At 37.5% G+C, this 18,572-nt stretch overlaps 1 protein-coding gene across 13 annotated transcripts in view; it reads right to left on the reverse strand.

Moving 5' to 3' along the window:
* The window catches only part of ADAM22 (ADAM metallopeptidase domain 22), a gene marked incomplete at its 3' end in the record, with an annotated part of 142,038 nt that overhangs the window by 28,373 nt on the left and 95,093 nt on the right, over positions 1-18,572 (reverse strand). For all 13 annotated transcript variants that reach the window (XM_083826022.1, XM_083826021.1, XM_083826031.1 and 10 more), the window contains 13 exons: positions 16,785-16,836; positions 14,794-14,893; positions 11,230-11,301; positions 10,631-10,723; positions 8,348-8,428; positions 8,016-8,066; positions 7,673-7,736; positions 5,865-5,970; positions 4,646-4,762; positions 3,774-3,942; positions 2,650-2,755; positions 1,601-1,691; positions 379-396 (listed from right to left, as the gene is read on the reverse strand). In XM_083826022.1, coding sequence (XP_083682148.1) covers positions 379-396; positions 1,601-1,691; positions 2,650-2,755; positions 3,774-3,942; positions 4,646-4,762; positions 5,865-5,970; positions 7,673-7,736; positions 8,016-8,066; positions 8,348-8,428; positions 10,631-10,723; positions 11,230-11,301; positions 14,794-14,893; positions 16,785-16,836 — 1,120 coding nt within the window. The remainder of the gene's footprint in view (positions 1-378; positions 397-1,600; positions 1,692-2,649; positions 2,756-3,773; positions 3,943-4,645; positions 4,763-5,864; positions 5,971-7,672; positions 7,737-8,015; positions 8,067-8,347; positions 8,429-10,630; positions 10,724-11,229; positions 11,302-14,793; positions 14,894-16,784; positions 16,837-18,572) is intronic.

Here is an 18,572-nt window from a genome sequence, read left to right on the forward strand (position 1 = left end):
TAACTGCAAAGAAGCGTCAGAAATGAATTTGTCTCAGAAGGATCCTGATCATGTGAATATTAATTATTCAATTCTCAGCCTCCCAAAGACATTTTCATCTCTAATGGCCAATTTTTAGCCTCTTCCTGGAAATATTCTCCTGTTTTCCTAAATAAAACATCCTATCTAAGAAGTAATTAATATTTTTTCTAATGAGTCCAATGAAATTAGGATTTAAAGCAATGTGTATAGAATACTTTTTTTATATTCAAGCAGATATTCTTTAAAATATGATAATTCATCACCACTATATTTTCTTTATAGTATGTAAATGAGCAAGAGAGAAGAAAAGCTATTTTCAGAGTTTTCAAGAGATACATTGTTACTTTTATCACATACCTCTGACTTCTGTAGTTTCTTTCCATAAAAAGAGAAGAGAAAGAAATACAGTTAAATTACCAGTATGCAGGTATACATGGTTACTAAGACCAAAAAAAAAAAAAAAAGGAAAAAATATATATACCTATTAACTTTTTTTTATTAACTTTTTTCTCAATTTTTTTTTCTACAAAAACCATTTTGAAATAAACATTCATAAAGCACTAAAGCAGAATAAATGAGGAAAACACATCTATGTTGATGGCTGAAGTCAGTGCTCAGTTGGAGGTGCAGTTCATGATGAGTTTAACTCTATTGTGATGTTGCTAATGAAAGGTTCACTTTTGCCCTCTACCTCCAAAAACTAATCCCTCTGGCTAGATTTGATTCCCAAACTAGCCCTTAACCTCTGGAGCTATACTCAAAATATAAGCCCAGATTTTCAGATACTGCCAGAAGTTGAGCAATGCCAAACCTTGGGGGACCATGTAGAGCACTGCCCGCAGCTGAACCTGCTCCATGTACCCACGGAAGGATTTTGAAAGCCAGTCTGACCCAAACACAGGTGATAAAGTACCTTAAATCTTTTTTTTTTTTTTTAATATATGCAAAAGAACTAAAACCTGCTGGTTTTAGATGAAATTCACAAAAGGAGAAAAACTGGAAAAGAGCAATCAGATTAAAATAATCCATTTTGACCTTCAGTGAGCAGAACACTTGCAGCTCTACGCCAGGCAAGAACTTGAACCTTTTTTGCAAATTACAGATCTCTCTTTTTCACCAAAAAACATACTTGAATTAATTTGGAATTAAGCTGACTGAATACAAATATCTGCTTAAGAAAACCTATAGTTAAATACTTTACTGACTGAAGGCCAATCTTTCTAAATTTACATTGTCAGTACAACAGATTTGTGATTGAATCAGACTGTACTCTTGCATTTCCTTTGTCAGATACAATAAAATCATAATCTAACCACCTACAAAAAGAAATAAAAGAAATAGCTAAACATATGCCAAACCTGGATCAAGCCCTCCAAAAGCAAATCCACATATGCATGTAAGAATTGTTTGAGAAATTAGCATTTGTAATACTTTTGAATATTATAAAAGGGTCACTGTACAAATATAATCACATTTTGGTTTTTTAGGATATGATTGAATTGTTGCTTTCATAATGTAACCTGCTATCAGATGAAATAAACATATTTTAACTGCATTAAGAAGAACACAATTTACTTACTTGTAACCCCAAGCAGTTATTCCTAAAACGAGAGCCAACACTAAAATGGTGCCAGCAATAGCCCCTATTATTATATTTGTGCTAACAACACCTGGAAACACAAGAAAGGGGAAAAATATATAGGGTTTTAGGAGAAATATATACAAAAAACAGTAAATGCTCTGTCTTTCAAAAACCTGCTTGGACAACTTGTACTAGGTAGACTAATTGTAAACAGTGATACACTTGTGAAGTATAGCACGGACATAAAAAGACCGTTTTTATATCCAACTTTGACCTCTGTGTCTGTTTCCCATAACTGAACACTTGCTACTTGGGAAAGTTGTGCCACATATACCAATATAACGTTATCAATATTAAACTGCTGTAGTTTACAATCATATAACCTCTCTGATAAATACATGCTTATACTGGAATAAAAAGGACTTTTTGTTTTTATTTAAATACTTTCCATGGCTGAATAACCTACAAAAGACCAAAACTGGTATTCTGGAAGATGGTAAAACTGCCCCACAAAGGGATTTATAATGACTATAGAAAAAATTTACACCTTCATGTTTCTGCAATACATCTGCCTCTTTTATGCAAGCCTGAAGAGGAATAAAAACTTTCACTCAAAAAAATGTAAAGGACTAAAATTTGTGTGTTAACATTCTACGTAGTAGCCATGCAATAAAAAATGACTCTACAAATAAAAATTAAACATGTTAGTAACTTCACCTAGATACGAGAACTAGTAAATTTTTGCTTATCCTAATTTATCAATAACACTTAATAAAGCCACTCAAATTCAAGCAAGGTACAACCAGATGCACTGGTGCCAGTCCTGAGAGCTGTACCAAATGCTCCTGAGCGGCACTGCTCACATGCCTGAAACCTCATTCACAGACACTGAGTGCATCTGCTGAGCCAGGAAGGAAGAGAATAAGGCTCCTAACAGTACATCATGTTGCATGCTAGCTGAAAGAGCAGGGGATTTAGGTTTTGCTTAATGAACCTTATTCAAATCCAAGTTTTTCCAGTTAATGTTTAAAATTATAACTTCATACCTTTGTTGATGGCATCTTTATCAAAAAACATATCCTTGATGCGAGAACTGCAGTCATCTCCTCCCCAGAATCGGTCACAAACACATTTTATTTCATTGCTACAAACCTGTAGCCAAAAGTGCAGCTCAGAATAAAATCATAAAATTCATCTATTCCCATAATTAAACTACAGTATAGGTACAGTGAAACAGCACTGACTTTAACTACCTGCAAAATTTTGCAAAACATTTTTAATATATAGCAATTTTTAAATTATACATTAGATATAAATATATTAAATGTATCATTACACATTATATATAAATATATGTAATTTATTGTAACCTGTTATGAAGTGTATTACATGATGGAATACATTAAGTACATTAATATACTGCTCAACGTAATATAGAATTAATAGAGCCATTTATAATTGCTTTGGGAGACTGAACATCAACTTTTTTATTTTTTTAAATATGATGAAGTGGTTAATTTCAGATAATAAAGGGAGTTTTCATGCAGCGCAGAAGACAAAGGATGTTATAAGAGAAGGACTCCTTTGACCTCAGCTCAGCCATGGGGACCTGGACACTGTTTCAAACTGTGTGAGGCACAAAGGGACTTGCCAGGGCCACAATAAAGCCATAGGTTCTGCACTGAGCAGAAGAGCTGCCCTGCTAGCATGGTGCCAGCTCGCTGTTTTCTTCTCTGGAGGGAAGTAACCCTCAGACAACAAAATCCAATGACTTTATGAACTTTCCTGGCTGTTGACACGATAAGGAGGGAATTAAAAAGAGCATTTGTAAGAACAGAGCCCCAGGTTCCTCAGAAATGGGCAATAAAATCTTTATATGCTCCAGAATGTTGCACGAGGAAATATCATTAGGTTAGCCAAAGCAATGGCAAAAGCAATGGTTGGTAAGATTTTTATAAAATTAATGCATGCGATTCATTGTTTAGGATGCCTGGACTGCAAGGCATTATGTTTACTTATATGTCTCCTCCCCCTTGCCTTTTCAAGTTTCTTCAGTATTACGACTTGTAGGGTCATGCTGCTGGCTTCCCACGAGGCCTAGCTAGTCAACTACACAGCACTGGGTACTCATCAAGAATGGATAAAAGGAGTAAAGAGTATGAGAACATACACCATGTCCTGAGCAAATCTGGTTGTCTGTGGTGCCTGGGCAGGTGCTGAAGTTGAAGGACTCAGCGGGGAGGCAGCGATGCTCAAGGCACACCATATTCGGCCCACACGGCGTCCCGTTCTCCACGTAGCCCAGGTCCGTCTCCTCATCGAGCTTCACATGGCCGCCACTGCAAGACAGGAAGAGCACCCCAGAGACTTGTGCTGTTACCAGACGGGACTGCTTGAGAAACTTGTCTCTGTGCTGCTACCTTCATTTCTGTCTGCTTTGTATAATGCCCAGGACCAGGGAAGAGTAAGCACTGGCTTATTCACCTCACCAGCCTTAACGTAAAACAAACTACAATGGAGTATATCTACATCAAACAAATATAATGGTGAAAACAAAGACCATTTTTCTTGTATAAGAGCTTGTGTTGTATAAAACATCGAGTTTAGATGTGTAGGACTTTATTTCATCTTACAGCTGTGAGAAGCTATGAGAACACACCAGGTCTATAATTGGGATTCAGTTAACATATGGCAACGTATTAAGCTGCCAGTTAGTTTTGGCAATGCAACATATGTCTAAGTATTTTCAGTACATTAAGTACTCTACAAACATTAAAGAATGTAGTATGAAGAGGCCAGAGAAGAGCATTATGTCTCTACAGGCAAAATTGACTACTATACAGAGGGGTCTGCAAAACAGCTGTGCTCCCCATACACAGTCAAGTTCCTGAAGGTTACCAAAGTTTGAGCTGGAAAAATGATTATTTGTTAACAGGACTTTTTTTTTTTAATCAAAACATTTGTTCTCAACTTAGGAATGAGAAAGCTGCTTTTCCATGCGAGATGGATATTAATTGTTCTATTTTCAGGATTTCCAATTACCTGCAATTGTAGACTTTTCCAAACTGCAAGACAGACGATGTGATTTCACCATCAAGTTCTCCAAGTCTGGGCACACTAGATATATTCGAGCATAGAAGGTATCCACAAAGCACATCCCTGCATTGAGAGAATAAACAGATGCTCACCAAAAAAGATAATTAAATTAAAATGCATGATCAAAAAATGTGTTTTTCTTCACTTGCTTTGTAACATGTTTGTTATTCCTTGCTTTTCTCTTACTGACAGTAACTCCCATAAATAAAGTCCCGTTTCGCACAAAAATTACTCTCCTCAGAGCTTATACTGGGGAAAGAAGCTTTTTTATGAAGCGTTATCAAAAATCCTCTGCAAATGGGGAACTGTCAAGAATAAATCACATCAAACTGATTTAATATCCTATAAAGATACAGTAACTGCCCCACAGAGAAGCGGTACCTGCTGTTTTTAGACAAACATATGACATATGTAAGGGAACTAGAGATAGATGCTGAAGGGACTTTACAACTTGTGTGCAGAGCCTGGTGCATTGTCAAAATAGAAGGGTCAGGTCTTTCCCATATTACGACGTGTTTTAGTCAATGAGTTTGTAATGGAACAAAATTAAGGTTATCAAATCTGTACAGAGAGCTGGGAAAGACCATTAGTTCACCTGTAGGCAGGATTAGAATTTATATGGCATTGACAAAATAAAATACTGAAAAAAACAGGATGCAGTTTGGTGAGGCCTGGAGAAAGGTTTACAAGTGGGCAGAAATAATCAGCTGCATAAATACAGAACGTTGAAATACCAGCTTAGGCAGCAACTTGCAAGAAAAGATGAGGAGGGTTACAATACAATGAAAACTGAACAAAATTCAGCTATGCAAAGGCACAGCAGAAAAAGCAAACAATGTTCTGGGATGTGAAACAACAGGCTACCTCTAGGGCACACTGAATAACCCCTCTGCTCCCCTCTACCCTGCTAGCCCCACCAAGAGTACAAGGACCACTTTTTGTCCAAGTGTTCCCAAAGCTCAGATGGTGCTCACTTGCTTGATATCATCTCATTTTGGCATTCCACTCCCTCAAGACTTTCCTGCAGTATGGTTTGCAGAACATGACCTCAGGTCAGGAAAAGTCTGTTCAGTACAGAGGCTTTTTGAACCTCTTCGTGACATCTAAAGAACTGGAGCAGGGATAAAAATCCCACACCAGCTGTTTCCTAAATGGATCGACTTACTGTTTATTGCACTGTATCCAAGAGTCCTTGTCTCTCCCACAGTTTCCTTTCTCAGTCCCTTCAATATTCAGCTTCTCATAGCAGTACCTGTCAGCAGCTGTCACTTCTAAAAATAGAAACAAATCTCCTCTAAGATGATGAAGACTTTGAAAAGCCAAGTCCTAGGAAATGGGGATGCACAACAAAAGTGAGCAGAGCTTCCCAATCTGTCAACTGCAGTATCATGGTCTGTAGGTGGGTGGTGAAACTCTGCACAGTAAGCTCAATGAGAAGTTTTATGCTGGCAGCACAGGATTGTTTTAAGATTTTGTTCAGATTGATCAGGTTTGTTGGTCCAAAATGGCCAAAAGCTGCTGAAATAAATCAACAAATATGAGTACAGGCTCCCTAGGTGGTTGTTAATGAGGAGTTAAACATAAGACTTCAGAATAATACCAGTAGGTTAATCAACACTAAAGAGAGCTGGAAAAGAGAAGGAAAAGACAGAAGGCAGGGACATAGAAGGAGTTGTTTCTCTTTTCATCAAAGCTAATCAGCACCAAAGCATGCTCTGGAAGCACCCCATTAACCATGAAGCCCACGTAACCTCATATCCGTACAGGAGGTGCCAGGTACTCAGGTGAATTGCTCACATGAGACCTCCATGCGTTACCATTCAAGTAATCCTGCTGATATGAATAAGCTTTCAAAAGGCAACAATCTGTTTGAGTCAGACTCCAAACTAAATTTAAACTCCCATCTTTCTGTGACTTGCATGAGGAACTCATCTTAAGCATTGGCTGCATTCCTATGATTTCCCAACATAATGAATCAATTCAACATGCTTTTCATCTACCAAAGGTCCTGTGTAAACATATCACCGAAACTGTTGTAGTCTGCATGCTATTTATATAACTGTGTAACACATCTGGTACCCAATAGTGGTATTTCATGGGACCATACAGAAATTCCTGCATACTTTCAACACAGGTAAGGACATAAATGACACCTTTTCGTACTGCAATGCAACTTAATTCATATTTTCCAGTCATGGAAAACAATTAAAGCTCTCCTATAGCTAGAGCATTGTCAATCAAACTTAAAGCAGTAGAAAGTAACTACAAAATAGAAAAATAACTACAGATATGATGTGCTTAATAAGATGATTTAATTTATCATCCAGATCAAAAGAATCACTTACTTTTACCTACTGGTGAGCGTGGTTCTCGTACATATGCAAGTTCTTTTGAAATTCCAGTTTTAGCTGAATGATGGCAAAGTACATATTGTGCCCCATAAAAATATTTTCAGCACCCAACAAGCATCATTCCAGAAAGCCTTGTCTTTGAACAGGGATATGCAGCCTATGTGCTGGACTGAGAGATATCTTTATTGAGCGTCCAGTACAATTTCTTTGATCTTCCTTACATTCCAAAATAGGCTGCAGGTCTGGCTAATAAATAGCTTATGCCAAAAAAAGGTAGCAATGGACTTGCGATCTAGTGAACTAGGTGATGTAGTCAGTACTAAAACATCTACAATCAGTCATGCAAGAAAAAAACAAATGAACAGCATAAATTGAGAGAACTTAATTTAAAGTTTGGAGACTCCAATAATTGCTCAAAAAAAACAAAACAAAGCAAAACAACAACAAAAAAACCTCAAGGGCAAAGTTCAAAATAGAGCATAATTCTGGTTCACAGCCAATATGTTTCATAACGTGCAGTTCTGGATGGTTTTAATAGTTCTGAATATGCCTCTTTCCATAATTCTTCTTAGGTAAGATAATTTTTCAAGCAACCAACTTAGAAATATTAATATTTACTCACTTTCACCCCAGATATATTTACACTGACGGTCTCTGGTTTTACATCTTCCCCCAAAACAAATGCCCTAAAAAGAATGAAAAGATACAGAATAAACTTCAAATAAGCTGCTTTTCAAAAAAGGATGTTTAACATATAGACTTGCCACCTTTTCTAGTGAGGCAGCTAATGCATGACTCTACTTTCTGTTCATTTAAATCCTTAGCTGTAAAATTTGACCAGCACCTCAAATTCAGGAAAATCGACAGCACTGTCTCAAGTGACTTACAAAGATCTCAGGCCATATTCTATAAAAAGGAATCCATAAAAGCAGTAAGAATGTAAAAGAAATTGAAATTGTATTTACCTGCTTGTTATCACATGAATATCCATCCATTTTATGAATATTGGGAGAACACTATAGAAAGAGAAAATAACTAATAGATCATTCAGACAAGCTTGGAAATAAAGTGTACAACAAATGGCATAGGGAAAATTATTTCATTTTCATGTTTTCTTCTGAGCTTACACCAGATTTAATACATTTTTTATACACCTTACTATAGAAAACAGTAACATTCATAGTTACTGAGAGACTTCAGGGTTGTTTTTTGTTGTTTTTGTTTGTTCATTTGGTTGGTTGGGTTGGTTTGTGTTTTTTTTTTTTTCCATCTCTATGATGTAAGATATAAAAATCACCTGACTGGAGTTTCCTGTGCAGTTCTCTGCAATATCACAATCATTCACTGCTTCTCGGCACAAAACTCCTTTAGGTTCGAACTGGAAAAAAAAGGACAGAAAATCATTGTCTTGGTTTCTCCATTGCCTTAAATGCAATAATTTCTTCGTGTCTTAACTAAAATAAAAAATAGAAAATTTTCAGGTGCTGACTGAATTGGGAAGATTTTCCTTTCCCCAGTAGGGATGTTGCACCACTCAAGCCATAGGCTGTTTGCTGGTGCATCAAGCTCAGGGACAAGCAGGATGAGTGCTGTCCTGGGGCCCAGGACCCTGGGACCTATCACACCCACACTGCAGTGGCTTTTGGCATTATCCCGACCAGGCCATTCCACCTTTTTGTGATTCTTTCACTCTTCTTTTTAAACAGAGTGATCTTGATCTTCTTTGTGAATTCATTTAAGATCTAGGGATCAAGAACACTATAAAGCTCTTCGAATAATCATTATGATTATTACGAAGCCCCATTCCTGTTGTAGAACAGAAACTATTAATAAATACATTGAATTCCATGTGACTTGACACCAACTTCTAAGTCACCAGATATTTAACAATGAAAAATGTACCAATGAGCATGTATGCATTCACAATCTGGTTAAAGACTGCCACTGTAAAGCCTCAAGACCTGTAAAAGCAGGAAGACATCCCACTAGGCGCAGCTGTTAGTGCCTCTGTCATGGGCATACTACAGAGCCCTTACTTTCCCTGGAAGGTTTCTTAAGCCTGTGCTGCCCAGGTCATCCTGCAGCTGTGTGACTTTTTGCTGGATCTGCATGCACTGGGGTGTTGTTTGGGACAACTGCTATCTCTGCAGCTGGTGTGAGCAAATACTTGTCAGTGGAAGAGCAAGACCCTGGTACTTTCTCAACCTTCAGCTTATCTTCTCCCTACCTGTCTGGAAAAATGCAGACAATGTCAGAGATGCTACAAGATGCTGGGATGTGCACTCACCAAGTTTCGCTTGCAAGCCCTTTTTCACTCTTGTTTTCAGGCAGGGTACATACAGCAGGGGGGAAGATAATGTCAAGTATGGGAACTGCTAGTATAAGGGCTTTTGAGTTGTCCTGCTTAACATCTCCTAGGGACATGTGTTTTACAAAAATCTGCCCTTCTCCTCATCTGCTCGCCTTCACCATTCTGTACATAGACAAGCCCTTGTCTCATTTGCAAATAATAAAAAAAAAAAGTTTATTTTTTTCTGAGAGTCTTTAATATGATGCCCATGTGATAAATACTTGAACAAAATTCACCCACACTGGCAATCTGATTTTTTTTATGTTACATTAAAAAAAGGAATGCGCTTAGGCAACTGTGATCAGTTCCAGCATAATCTGTGCTTTTTCTTTTTTTAACATTTGGATGAGCACAGTTGAGAATGTGATCTGCAGTTATTATTAATGTTCCTCCCAAGGAAATGAAACCCGCAAATGGTGAAGATAAAAATATCACACATAGTACACCATCACCATGCTAACACCATTAATAATAATTAACATTATTATTAAATGAGCATCAACAATTATTTGAAGCCATATTAAGCTGGGCTCCCTCACAGCCTAGATCTCTTTTACTGTTTACTGATGTATCAGGAAGAATATCTTATGGTTTGCACAGGGCTTGATTCCCTTTATTCGGTGGAATTTCAGTCAGTGCAAACATAAGGAGACACAGGCAGACCTAACTGAAAATGAAGTCAGGTGTCTTTTAGATGAATATTTCTGAATGCTTCTGCTAGCTTTTTTTTTTCTTTTTCCTTTCTTTCTTTCTTTCTTTCTTTCTTTCTTCCTTCCTTCCTTCCTTCCTTCCTTCCTTCCTTCCTTCCTTCCTTCCTTCCTTCCTTTCTTTCTTTCTTTCTTTTTTTAATCACATCCTTTTCTCAGGCTCTTTGTGGTATGATTTTCCCATTCAGCCTCACAGGGACAAATCCAGAGCAACGCATCAGGCATTATGGGAGTGACATAAAGCACAGACAAGTTTGAACAATGATGTCTAATGAAATCTCACAGGACTTCTTCATCCTGATCTGAAACTGGAAGGCTTAGATTCTCCTCTGTGTTTGACCACAGTCCCTGCCGCAAAAAGCCAAATCTAAAAGGCAGAGAACTGCCCCAGAACAAAACAGTTTTCAGACAATTTTAAAAGGCAAACTTTCAGAAAAGGAAAACCAAGGTCTGAGATGAAAAACACACATGCTGTGGTGCCTGCAGTCAGCTGGCTGTGTTGCTGCCTGGGGGCTGCACTTACCCGACACTTCCGACAGCAAAGCCCATTGCTGCACTGGGAGCCTGCCGTCAGGGTGCACGTGTTGCAGCACTCTCCTCCCTCACTGGCACACTCCTGAGGAACACAGACACTTGTAGCAGAATACACGAGAAAAGCAGATAAGCCCCACACCTCTCGTATCCCATCTTGTCTTAGTGTGTTACCCAAACACATTTTTAACCAGGCTTCTAGGCACCTGGAGGCAGAAAAAAGCATGTACTGAGGAACATGAAGATGCTGCACAGCTGTTTGCTGTGCAATATAAGAAATATTTTTCCTAACTTCACGACATCAATCTTTAAATACTGACATTTGAACACTGACCAGAGACATGTTTCCATCAAGGATATACTTCATAATTTTTAAGGCCTGATTTTGCATAGGTAGCTATTGCTATTACTCTTTAAAATTGATGTGGTGATAAAATATAAAAGTGCTAAACTTATTTGAAAAAGGTGAGAAATGATGAATCCTTTGCTCCAGAACCTTAGCATTGCCTGTCTTCCTCCACTTAACATTAAGAGCAGTGATGGGCAGCTCCTGGAGAATCGAGTTGCTAATTTCAAGCACATTGCACTTACTGATATCGACCCACAGTCACACTCTTCTCCATCTTCCACAAAGCCATTGCCACATTCTGGAGGATCCAGAAGCTGCAGGGCAAAATCAGAAATCAAAGGGCATGTCTCTCCTGAGGAAATCAGTGTCACACTTTTTCCATACACCAGGTTTTATATGGCTAGCACTACAAATGGCTTGACTGAAACAGAGTACCAAACCCAGGGAGAAGCAGATTGTAAACAAAACAGATGAAATGTGCAGAGACCAAAAAACACCTAACTCAGCAGTGGTGCAGAGTTACATGGAGTATTCTGCATTGGAGTGACATTTTCACAGCAGATTCAGTTTGAGCAGAAGCCACAATCAAAAAGAAAAGGTGTGACAGTAAAACAACATCACATTTTCATTATTGTCACAGGAGTTGTAGTTGTTCTGGAATTCACGTGATGAGGGCTGTGTCACAGTTTGAATCCTGCATTATGCCTTCAGAAAGAATAACTGTTAAAAATGTCCCTTGGGACCATACCACATGGCTCAGAAGTGCAGGGAGAGTGAAGAGGCTGGGAGTTTTTCTCAGTTTTTGGTACAGTCAGATGCTATTTCCTTCTCTTTTTCCTTTACCACGGTCACGAACTTGCAGCAGTTTTCCATAAGCTTGCGTCTCAGGCACAAAAATGTGTAGCCAGTGAGGCTTCTTCCCTTCTCTTTCCCTTCAGTCTCCCCACTAAACTGTAACTTAAAATGTCTAATTCAAAGAATCATAGAATATCTGAGTTGGAAGGGACCCGGGAAGATCATCAAATCCAACTCCTGGGTCCCCAAAGGACCACCCAAAATAAAAATAAAAATAAAAATCAGATCATGTGTCTGAGAGCACTCTCTGTCCAATCTGTATATTTGTAGTAGTACTTTCCTTTCCCAGAGGCTAGATTCATTCACTGTACTTTACACAGGACCCATGCCATGCTCTTTTAAGGGACACTTACAGTCTGTTCTTTCCAGTTTCATTTCGCTTTTCCTAAGATTTCTAAAGGTAATTCTTCAAATAGACTTTTTTTCTTTTGGGCATAAGAAAACATAACAGTCGCCTTTAATACATAAATGAGAAGGTGTAGAAGTGCATCACCAAGACAGCCTGAACTCAGAGTTCTCCAAATTAAACTAGGATCATTCCACAAACCTCTCTGCTTACGAGCCATCTGCACAAGTACTTCAGTCGTGGTGTAGAGTGGCTCTCTCTGGCTGCTGCCTTTCTACCAGCAGCCCACAGGACGGAGCATCACCCCGCTTACTCTGTGACACAAACCAGCCCAAGGCTTGTGGCACAGACTGATCGCTATTGTTGGATCCCCCAGCTGAAATGGAAATTCGACTGCAGCATGCAAAGCATGTGTAGAACGTTACATTAAATATAAGCAAGCAATTATCTGCCAGAGTTATTAAAGAGTTGCTAAAACTGCTTGTTTCCTAAATATTTTCCTGGAAAGCTTAACTTCTTCAGTATCGCTAGGTGTGCTGCACAATGCAGACAAGTAGATGGCCATAACAGAGAGTAATGACTTAAAACATCGGGCCAATTTGCTGCAGTATGCAGGTGCAACTAAATAGGAAATGAAAGAAAAAAAATTACATAGCTTAACCCCAGAAATTATTATATAATTCATCTATTCATGTGAAAAGACCTTATGCTCAGTCTGCTCCAGGAGTCATTAATGTAATTTGGGGGATCACAGCTGATGTTACAGTGGAGCACTGTCAAACATTGCACCTTGACACATCGGTTTCATCTCATATTTCTTGAAAAGTGGAAGTAAGTTGTTGTTTCACCGCCCTTTCTAGAAAACACTTGTATTTGACAGCCTTGTGAATTAGACAGACATCCATTGTTAATAACTTCAACACAAACCGAACAGCAGTACATAGAAGAGTATCAATCACCCTGGCTTCCACATCTGACTTTCATATTTTCATATGCCATTAGAAAAAAAAAAATCAAATGCCACTAATCTAAATTGAGATTAGAGTAATTGTGTTTTTCAGAGTGACAGATGTATAAATGAACATAATCACAAAAGCAAGCCCTAGTGAAACAGCATTATACTATGGAAACTATTCACTCAGCAAAGAAATAAAACCATCAATATCTCTCTCTCTCTGTCTGTAATGAGATGAGAAAAAGCAAACTTCTAAAATGAAGGAACATTTTAAAGAGTGAGAAACCTTACATCTTATTAATGTATCACAGTGCTTTCTCTCCACTTTTAATATGTTCTTCCATGAAAAGGGGGCAAAACTTTGAGAAATAAGCAGACACAGCTTATCCAGATGTCATACATTTTCTTCCTCTCTTTAATATTTATTGAAAATCTGTGGCTGACAGAAGATATGCTTTTCCTCAGCCACACCAGGAGGAACATGCTTGCACCAGAACTGACTTTGTTTTTTATATTATGACCATTTCAGCTACCAACTCATTTTTCCATGTTGGACTGTCTGCCTTAGCCTCTTTCCTTCGCTTTTTTGAAAGACAGCCATTAAACAGAGGATGTTTAATGATGTTTATGTAGAAAAGACTCAAGATCATTATCCTGATTACTGTATGTTTTAACATATGCTTCAGTAAATGGAGCAGGAATATACTGAAACCCTACTGCAAATACTCCAGTGTAGTAAGCATATCTTAGCTGGAATTTCTTTAGCCCTGCTTTGTATTTATTTCTCTGAAATATCTCAGTTCATCATTTCATACTCTTTGCATCCTTCACATTAATATAGCTCTTTAGCTGTCAAAGTTCAGACATGAGAAGCAAAGAAAAGGAGAATACTTTCAAGAGATTTTCCCCACTTCTCTTGATTTCCAAGATTCATGCAGCAAGAACTCTGATTTCATCCTTTAAGACAAATTTGGAGGGGATGTGCCAGTCATTCAGGTGGTCCTGATGCTTTTGTAGCTCTCCTTCCTCCCAGCAGCTCCATTGCATCTGTCCTCTGCTTCTCAGGGCTTTCTCTCCTGCTCTGTCTCTTCCAGCATCAGAAACATAAGGCCAAGTTCTCAAAATCTCTTCTGAAAGCCACAAAAACTGCTTTCTTCAAGAGGCAGTCTACTAAAACCACTTGTACCCAATGGTGGCTGAAAAGCCACTTGGCTGCACAGCTCTGCACACCCTGTTGCAGTATCTTCATCTTGAGACAAATGTGAAATAAAACCGATCTTACTTCAGCTTCCAGAGGTTCACAGCCAAAGACATCAGTCCAAAGAAAATGAGAATTAAAGTCGTGCAAAAATTTACCAAGACACTTGAAGTCTCAGCTAATAAATTCAGCAGTATGTTGTATTTGCAATATTCAGAACAAAATTGCATGAGGGATCAAAGCCTGTGAGAACTCTCTTGGATATGAAACTACTTATTAAAAACAGATTTAAATATAATTTCCTAAATAGTACAGACTAAAATCAGCTACTTTCACTCAGATGTCACCAGGAAGTTGGGAATGTAAAGAGAAAACAAAATCTCAAAATTTATTTGTTTGTCTGTTTTTTCCCCAATATTATCACTTTATTTTTTCTTGGTTTTATTTAATACCTTGGTTGGTTTATTGAAAAGGCAGGATCCACCTCCATTATTTAAAAATTCATGATACTCTTCAATATCACACTTGGAGAACTTCCTTGGAAGATAATACCTGCAAAGAAATAAGGTAGCAGCATTATCTTCTATAGTGCTTTTTATAGTACATTTTCTTTCTTCAAAGTAGTTGTAAAGAAATACAATGTTATACATTAGAAAAGGTGCTAAAAATACACTGTTCAGCATCAGACTGAAGATATTTGCTTGAAATTCTTTTTAAATTTTAAATCAGTTTTAGTAAATGGCAAACATCTTTTAATGACACAGAGCTCATGTAAAGTGAGAAGTATAAAAGATTTCCCCAAGTTATTTTATGCCAAATATCACAAATCCTATTACTCAAGGTGTAATGTCTACTCACAGACATGAACAGTTCCACTAAAGGGCCTGATCTCAGAAATACATTTATTTCTTCCTGTACTTACCACAGGAGACAACAGCTGCCTTTCCCACACAGCATCCTTTTAAAGATTGCTCATGGTTCATTTCTCTCTTAGATGAAATTGCTCTCTTGGCCCACAGAATTTTTTTATAATAGAGTTATACCATTTTAAGATGTGTTTCTAATGAACATCAGCTAACATTTCAGCTTTCCTCTCTCTTGTGCCCCACTGAATGAAATTCGTTTGAGCACAGATTGCCAATCTGAGGTGCACTTAAAAGCAATATGAGCCTTAACAGATGTGAAGAATCTTTTGCATGGATCCTTTCCACAGGGAAAGAGGTCTTCCCAAAGTAACTTAAGTGATCTTTGTATTTAGGCCCTTAGTCATGACTAGGGACAAACAGACTTTGGAGTCTCAAGGACTTTCCTGTATCAGCTCATCACTGGATAAAAAAAATAATGTTAACAGAAATACTACACAAAATAATCCTACATTACCAGGAATGATGGCTTGCAAAACATAATCTCTAGTGTTTATGACTTAGGTCTAAGAACTGAAGAGACTGTGGAATTCAAAATCCTTCAATAATAACCTATATATAAATACATATTTTTTTTTTTTTCGAGTGCCTAATTATTTTAAAGGTCTGGAGTTCAGATAAAGAATTTAAAGAATGTTAGATGAGGAATCACTTTTTACAAGAATGAAGAATGACTACCACATTGACTTTTTAACATACTAAAAATCAGAACAATCTTACCTAGCTTGCTTTTAGATAAACAAGGTAAAAAAAGGCACAACAGATTCTTCCAAAGAGCTTTCAATTAAATGAGGGGATTTTTTTGTTTGTTTTTTTGTTGTTTAAAATTGTTCTGTCCAAAAAGCTATTGTGAAAATTTGCAAGTCAGATTGAAATTCTTTTAAAAAAATGGAGTACTGTTTGGATCTAAAACTAGACTATAGTCTAATTCGTATGCATGAAGACTGGTCTGTAATATGAAGAATTAAGGTCTGAACACACACACACACGAAAGCATCATCAAAATCTCTCCAGTGATATTATATGTGGGTATAAGCATACTAAACTTCCAGTGGTAGCAGTTTTTCTAGTGTTATCACACAAATTAGAGGATAAAAAATGAAATCTGTAGATGAAAGATTGCAATAGAACCTCTGAAAATGTAACATACATAAATTTGATCCCACTATTTTACAGATTGGGATGTGTCATTGTTTGTTTCCACAACTCAGCAGCAAATTCACAGAAGAGAAGAAGTGAAACATGGTTCTGCTTCTTTGCAATAACCCTGCTTTGTTGTTGAGCTTCTGTGCTCGGTGAATTAAACCAGTGGTTACTAATGATCCTCATATCCTCTCATTAAATCCCTCATGCATTTCTTTGAAAGTGTCTATTATAAGTATGTTTTACAGGTAATACTTTACTTTCTGAAAATTAATCCACACAAATTAGTCCACTGAAATGCAAAAGGCAAACATTTTCATGCTTCTCCTTTATGTCATTGTATGCAAGACTTGACTTTCCTCTAATGAATGCCTTACCCGGTGTCTCCCATTATGCATCCTGACCACGTGTCCTCACACTTACATTCACCTGACAACAACAAAAAAGTAAAATTTACATCTTAAGTCTCGTGAGTACAAAATACATTTCTTATCACAAAAATCACACTGTAATGAACTCCCTTTCAGATTTAAATACAAATTGAAAAGAATCATTTGCTCCTTTATGCACACCTTAAGTATATCAGTGCACAATGACAAGCCTTCTTTCAAAAACTATACATGATTCTGCGCATTCCTAAGCTTTGAAAATATGTTCTGTTTTTCTTTCCTTCCCTTAAATGAAGTCAGATGAAATTGCAATGTCAGCCTCTGGCTCTTGCAAATCGTGAGTCAGCTCTCCTGATGTCTCCCATGCCATGATATTTGATCCCCAGATTTTCAGTTAAAAAAAAAAAAAAAAAAAAAGAATCAGTTTAATCCATCTTCTAAGTTTTTAGTTCTCTTCTTCTCCTATGCTAATGTGACTGGGGAAATTTTAGCTTGAAGAAAAAGCAAACAATAATGCACACAAAAATGCATAATACGGTCAGTAAACATGACACAGTACAGATGGATCTAGCAGCTTTTTTCCCTCCCTTCTTTACATGTTCCCAAGCATTCAGAGTGCAGCCCTCCCCTCTGCTTTCAGAACTGTCTTTTGGGCCTCTTTCTATGTATATGCTCTGCACGTATGCTTTTTTACCCTTCTGTTTCTGCTATTTGCACTACTGTAACACATGAACCACAGTTTGCTGCTTCCATTTTAATAGTGCAATTAGAAAGGAAATGAGGCTCTGCCCAACAATTATGTCTCCGTCTTCCCTACCCAAAGACTTGGCCTTCCCCTGTGATCAACCATAAAAAGGGGGAGCCACCTCTACTACTATTTTCACTTTCTCCCTGTCCTGATATCAGGTTAATTATATGCAGCTGGAAAATGAGTACTGAACATGTAGATAGCACAGAGCATCCGTCCCACATTTCCAAATGTTTTTCAAAATAAAAATATGTGAACTGCAAAAACCTTTGCAAGCAGATGTATCTCTGCATTATATGCTATTTCACAATGGCTGAAAACAAAATTCATCTAAGCAGATATCTGTTACTCAATATCGCAATTATATTTTAAAATGTAAATTTAATACACTTTCAATATACTGAATTCTTGCATATCCATTAAAAAAAAAAAAAGCAGTACTAATCTTGGTTATTCATCAGCTACAAAAGTATGCATGATCAAATAACTAAGCACTTCAATTCATCATTGAAATAGTTTCAAAACTGTGTTATCATTCTAATCATCCATTGCTGCCCATGTGCTGGGTCTTCATCCCATGTGAAGAGGGAATGTGAGGTGCTTGTGGGGAGGGGAAGATCTGAATTAAGGCAATACAGGCAAACAGGGGTTACTAAGAAGTTAAATACTGAGGTTACAGTAGACAAATGGTAGCAGCGTGGTGGCAAATACAGGAGATTTGGGTCATATAGAAGAGGATTTCATTCAAGGCAAACAGTGAAAAAAAGCTTTGTTGATGTTGTCAAATCCATTCTGCATAACAGGATTGAGGTGGTTTATCTTAATCCATAGGTTTAATAATGTCTGTCTCTCTACCTTTGTGTTGTAGGATGGCAAACGTTCAGTTTGGGGGTGTGACATCAATCTCCCTGGAATGAATGTTGACAGACACCTTCATGATTTATTTTTAATGAAATGAAGACACCAGTGATTCCAGCAATAATGAGCAGGAGGAAATCACAGCATTTAAACAGAAAAAAAACAATGGT

The sequence above is a fragment of the Anser anser genome (genome assembly GCF_964211835.1).
Source record: "Anser anser genome assembly, chromosome: 2".
Lineage (NCBI taxonomy): Eukaryota > Metazoa > Chordata > Aves > Anseriformes > Anatidae > Anser > Anser anser.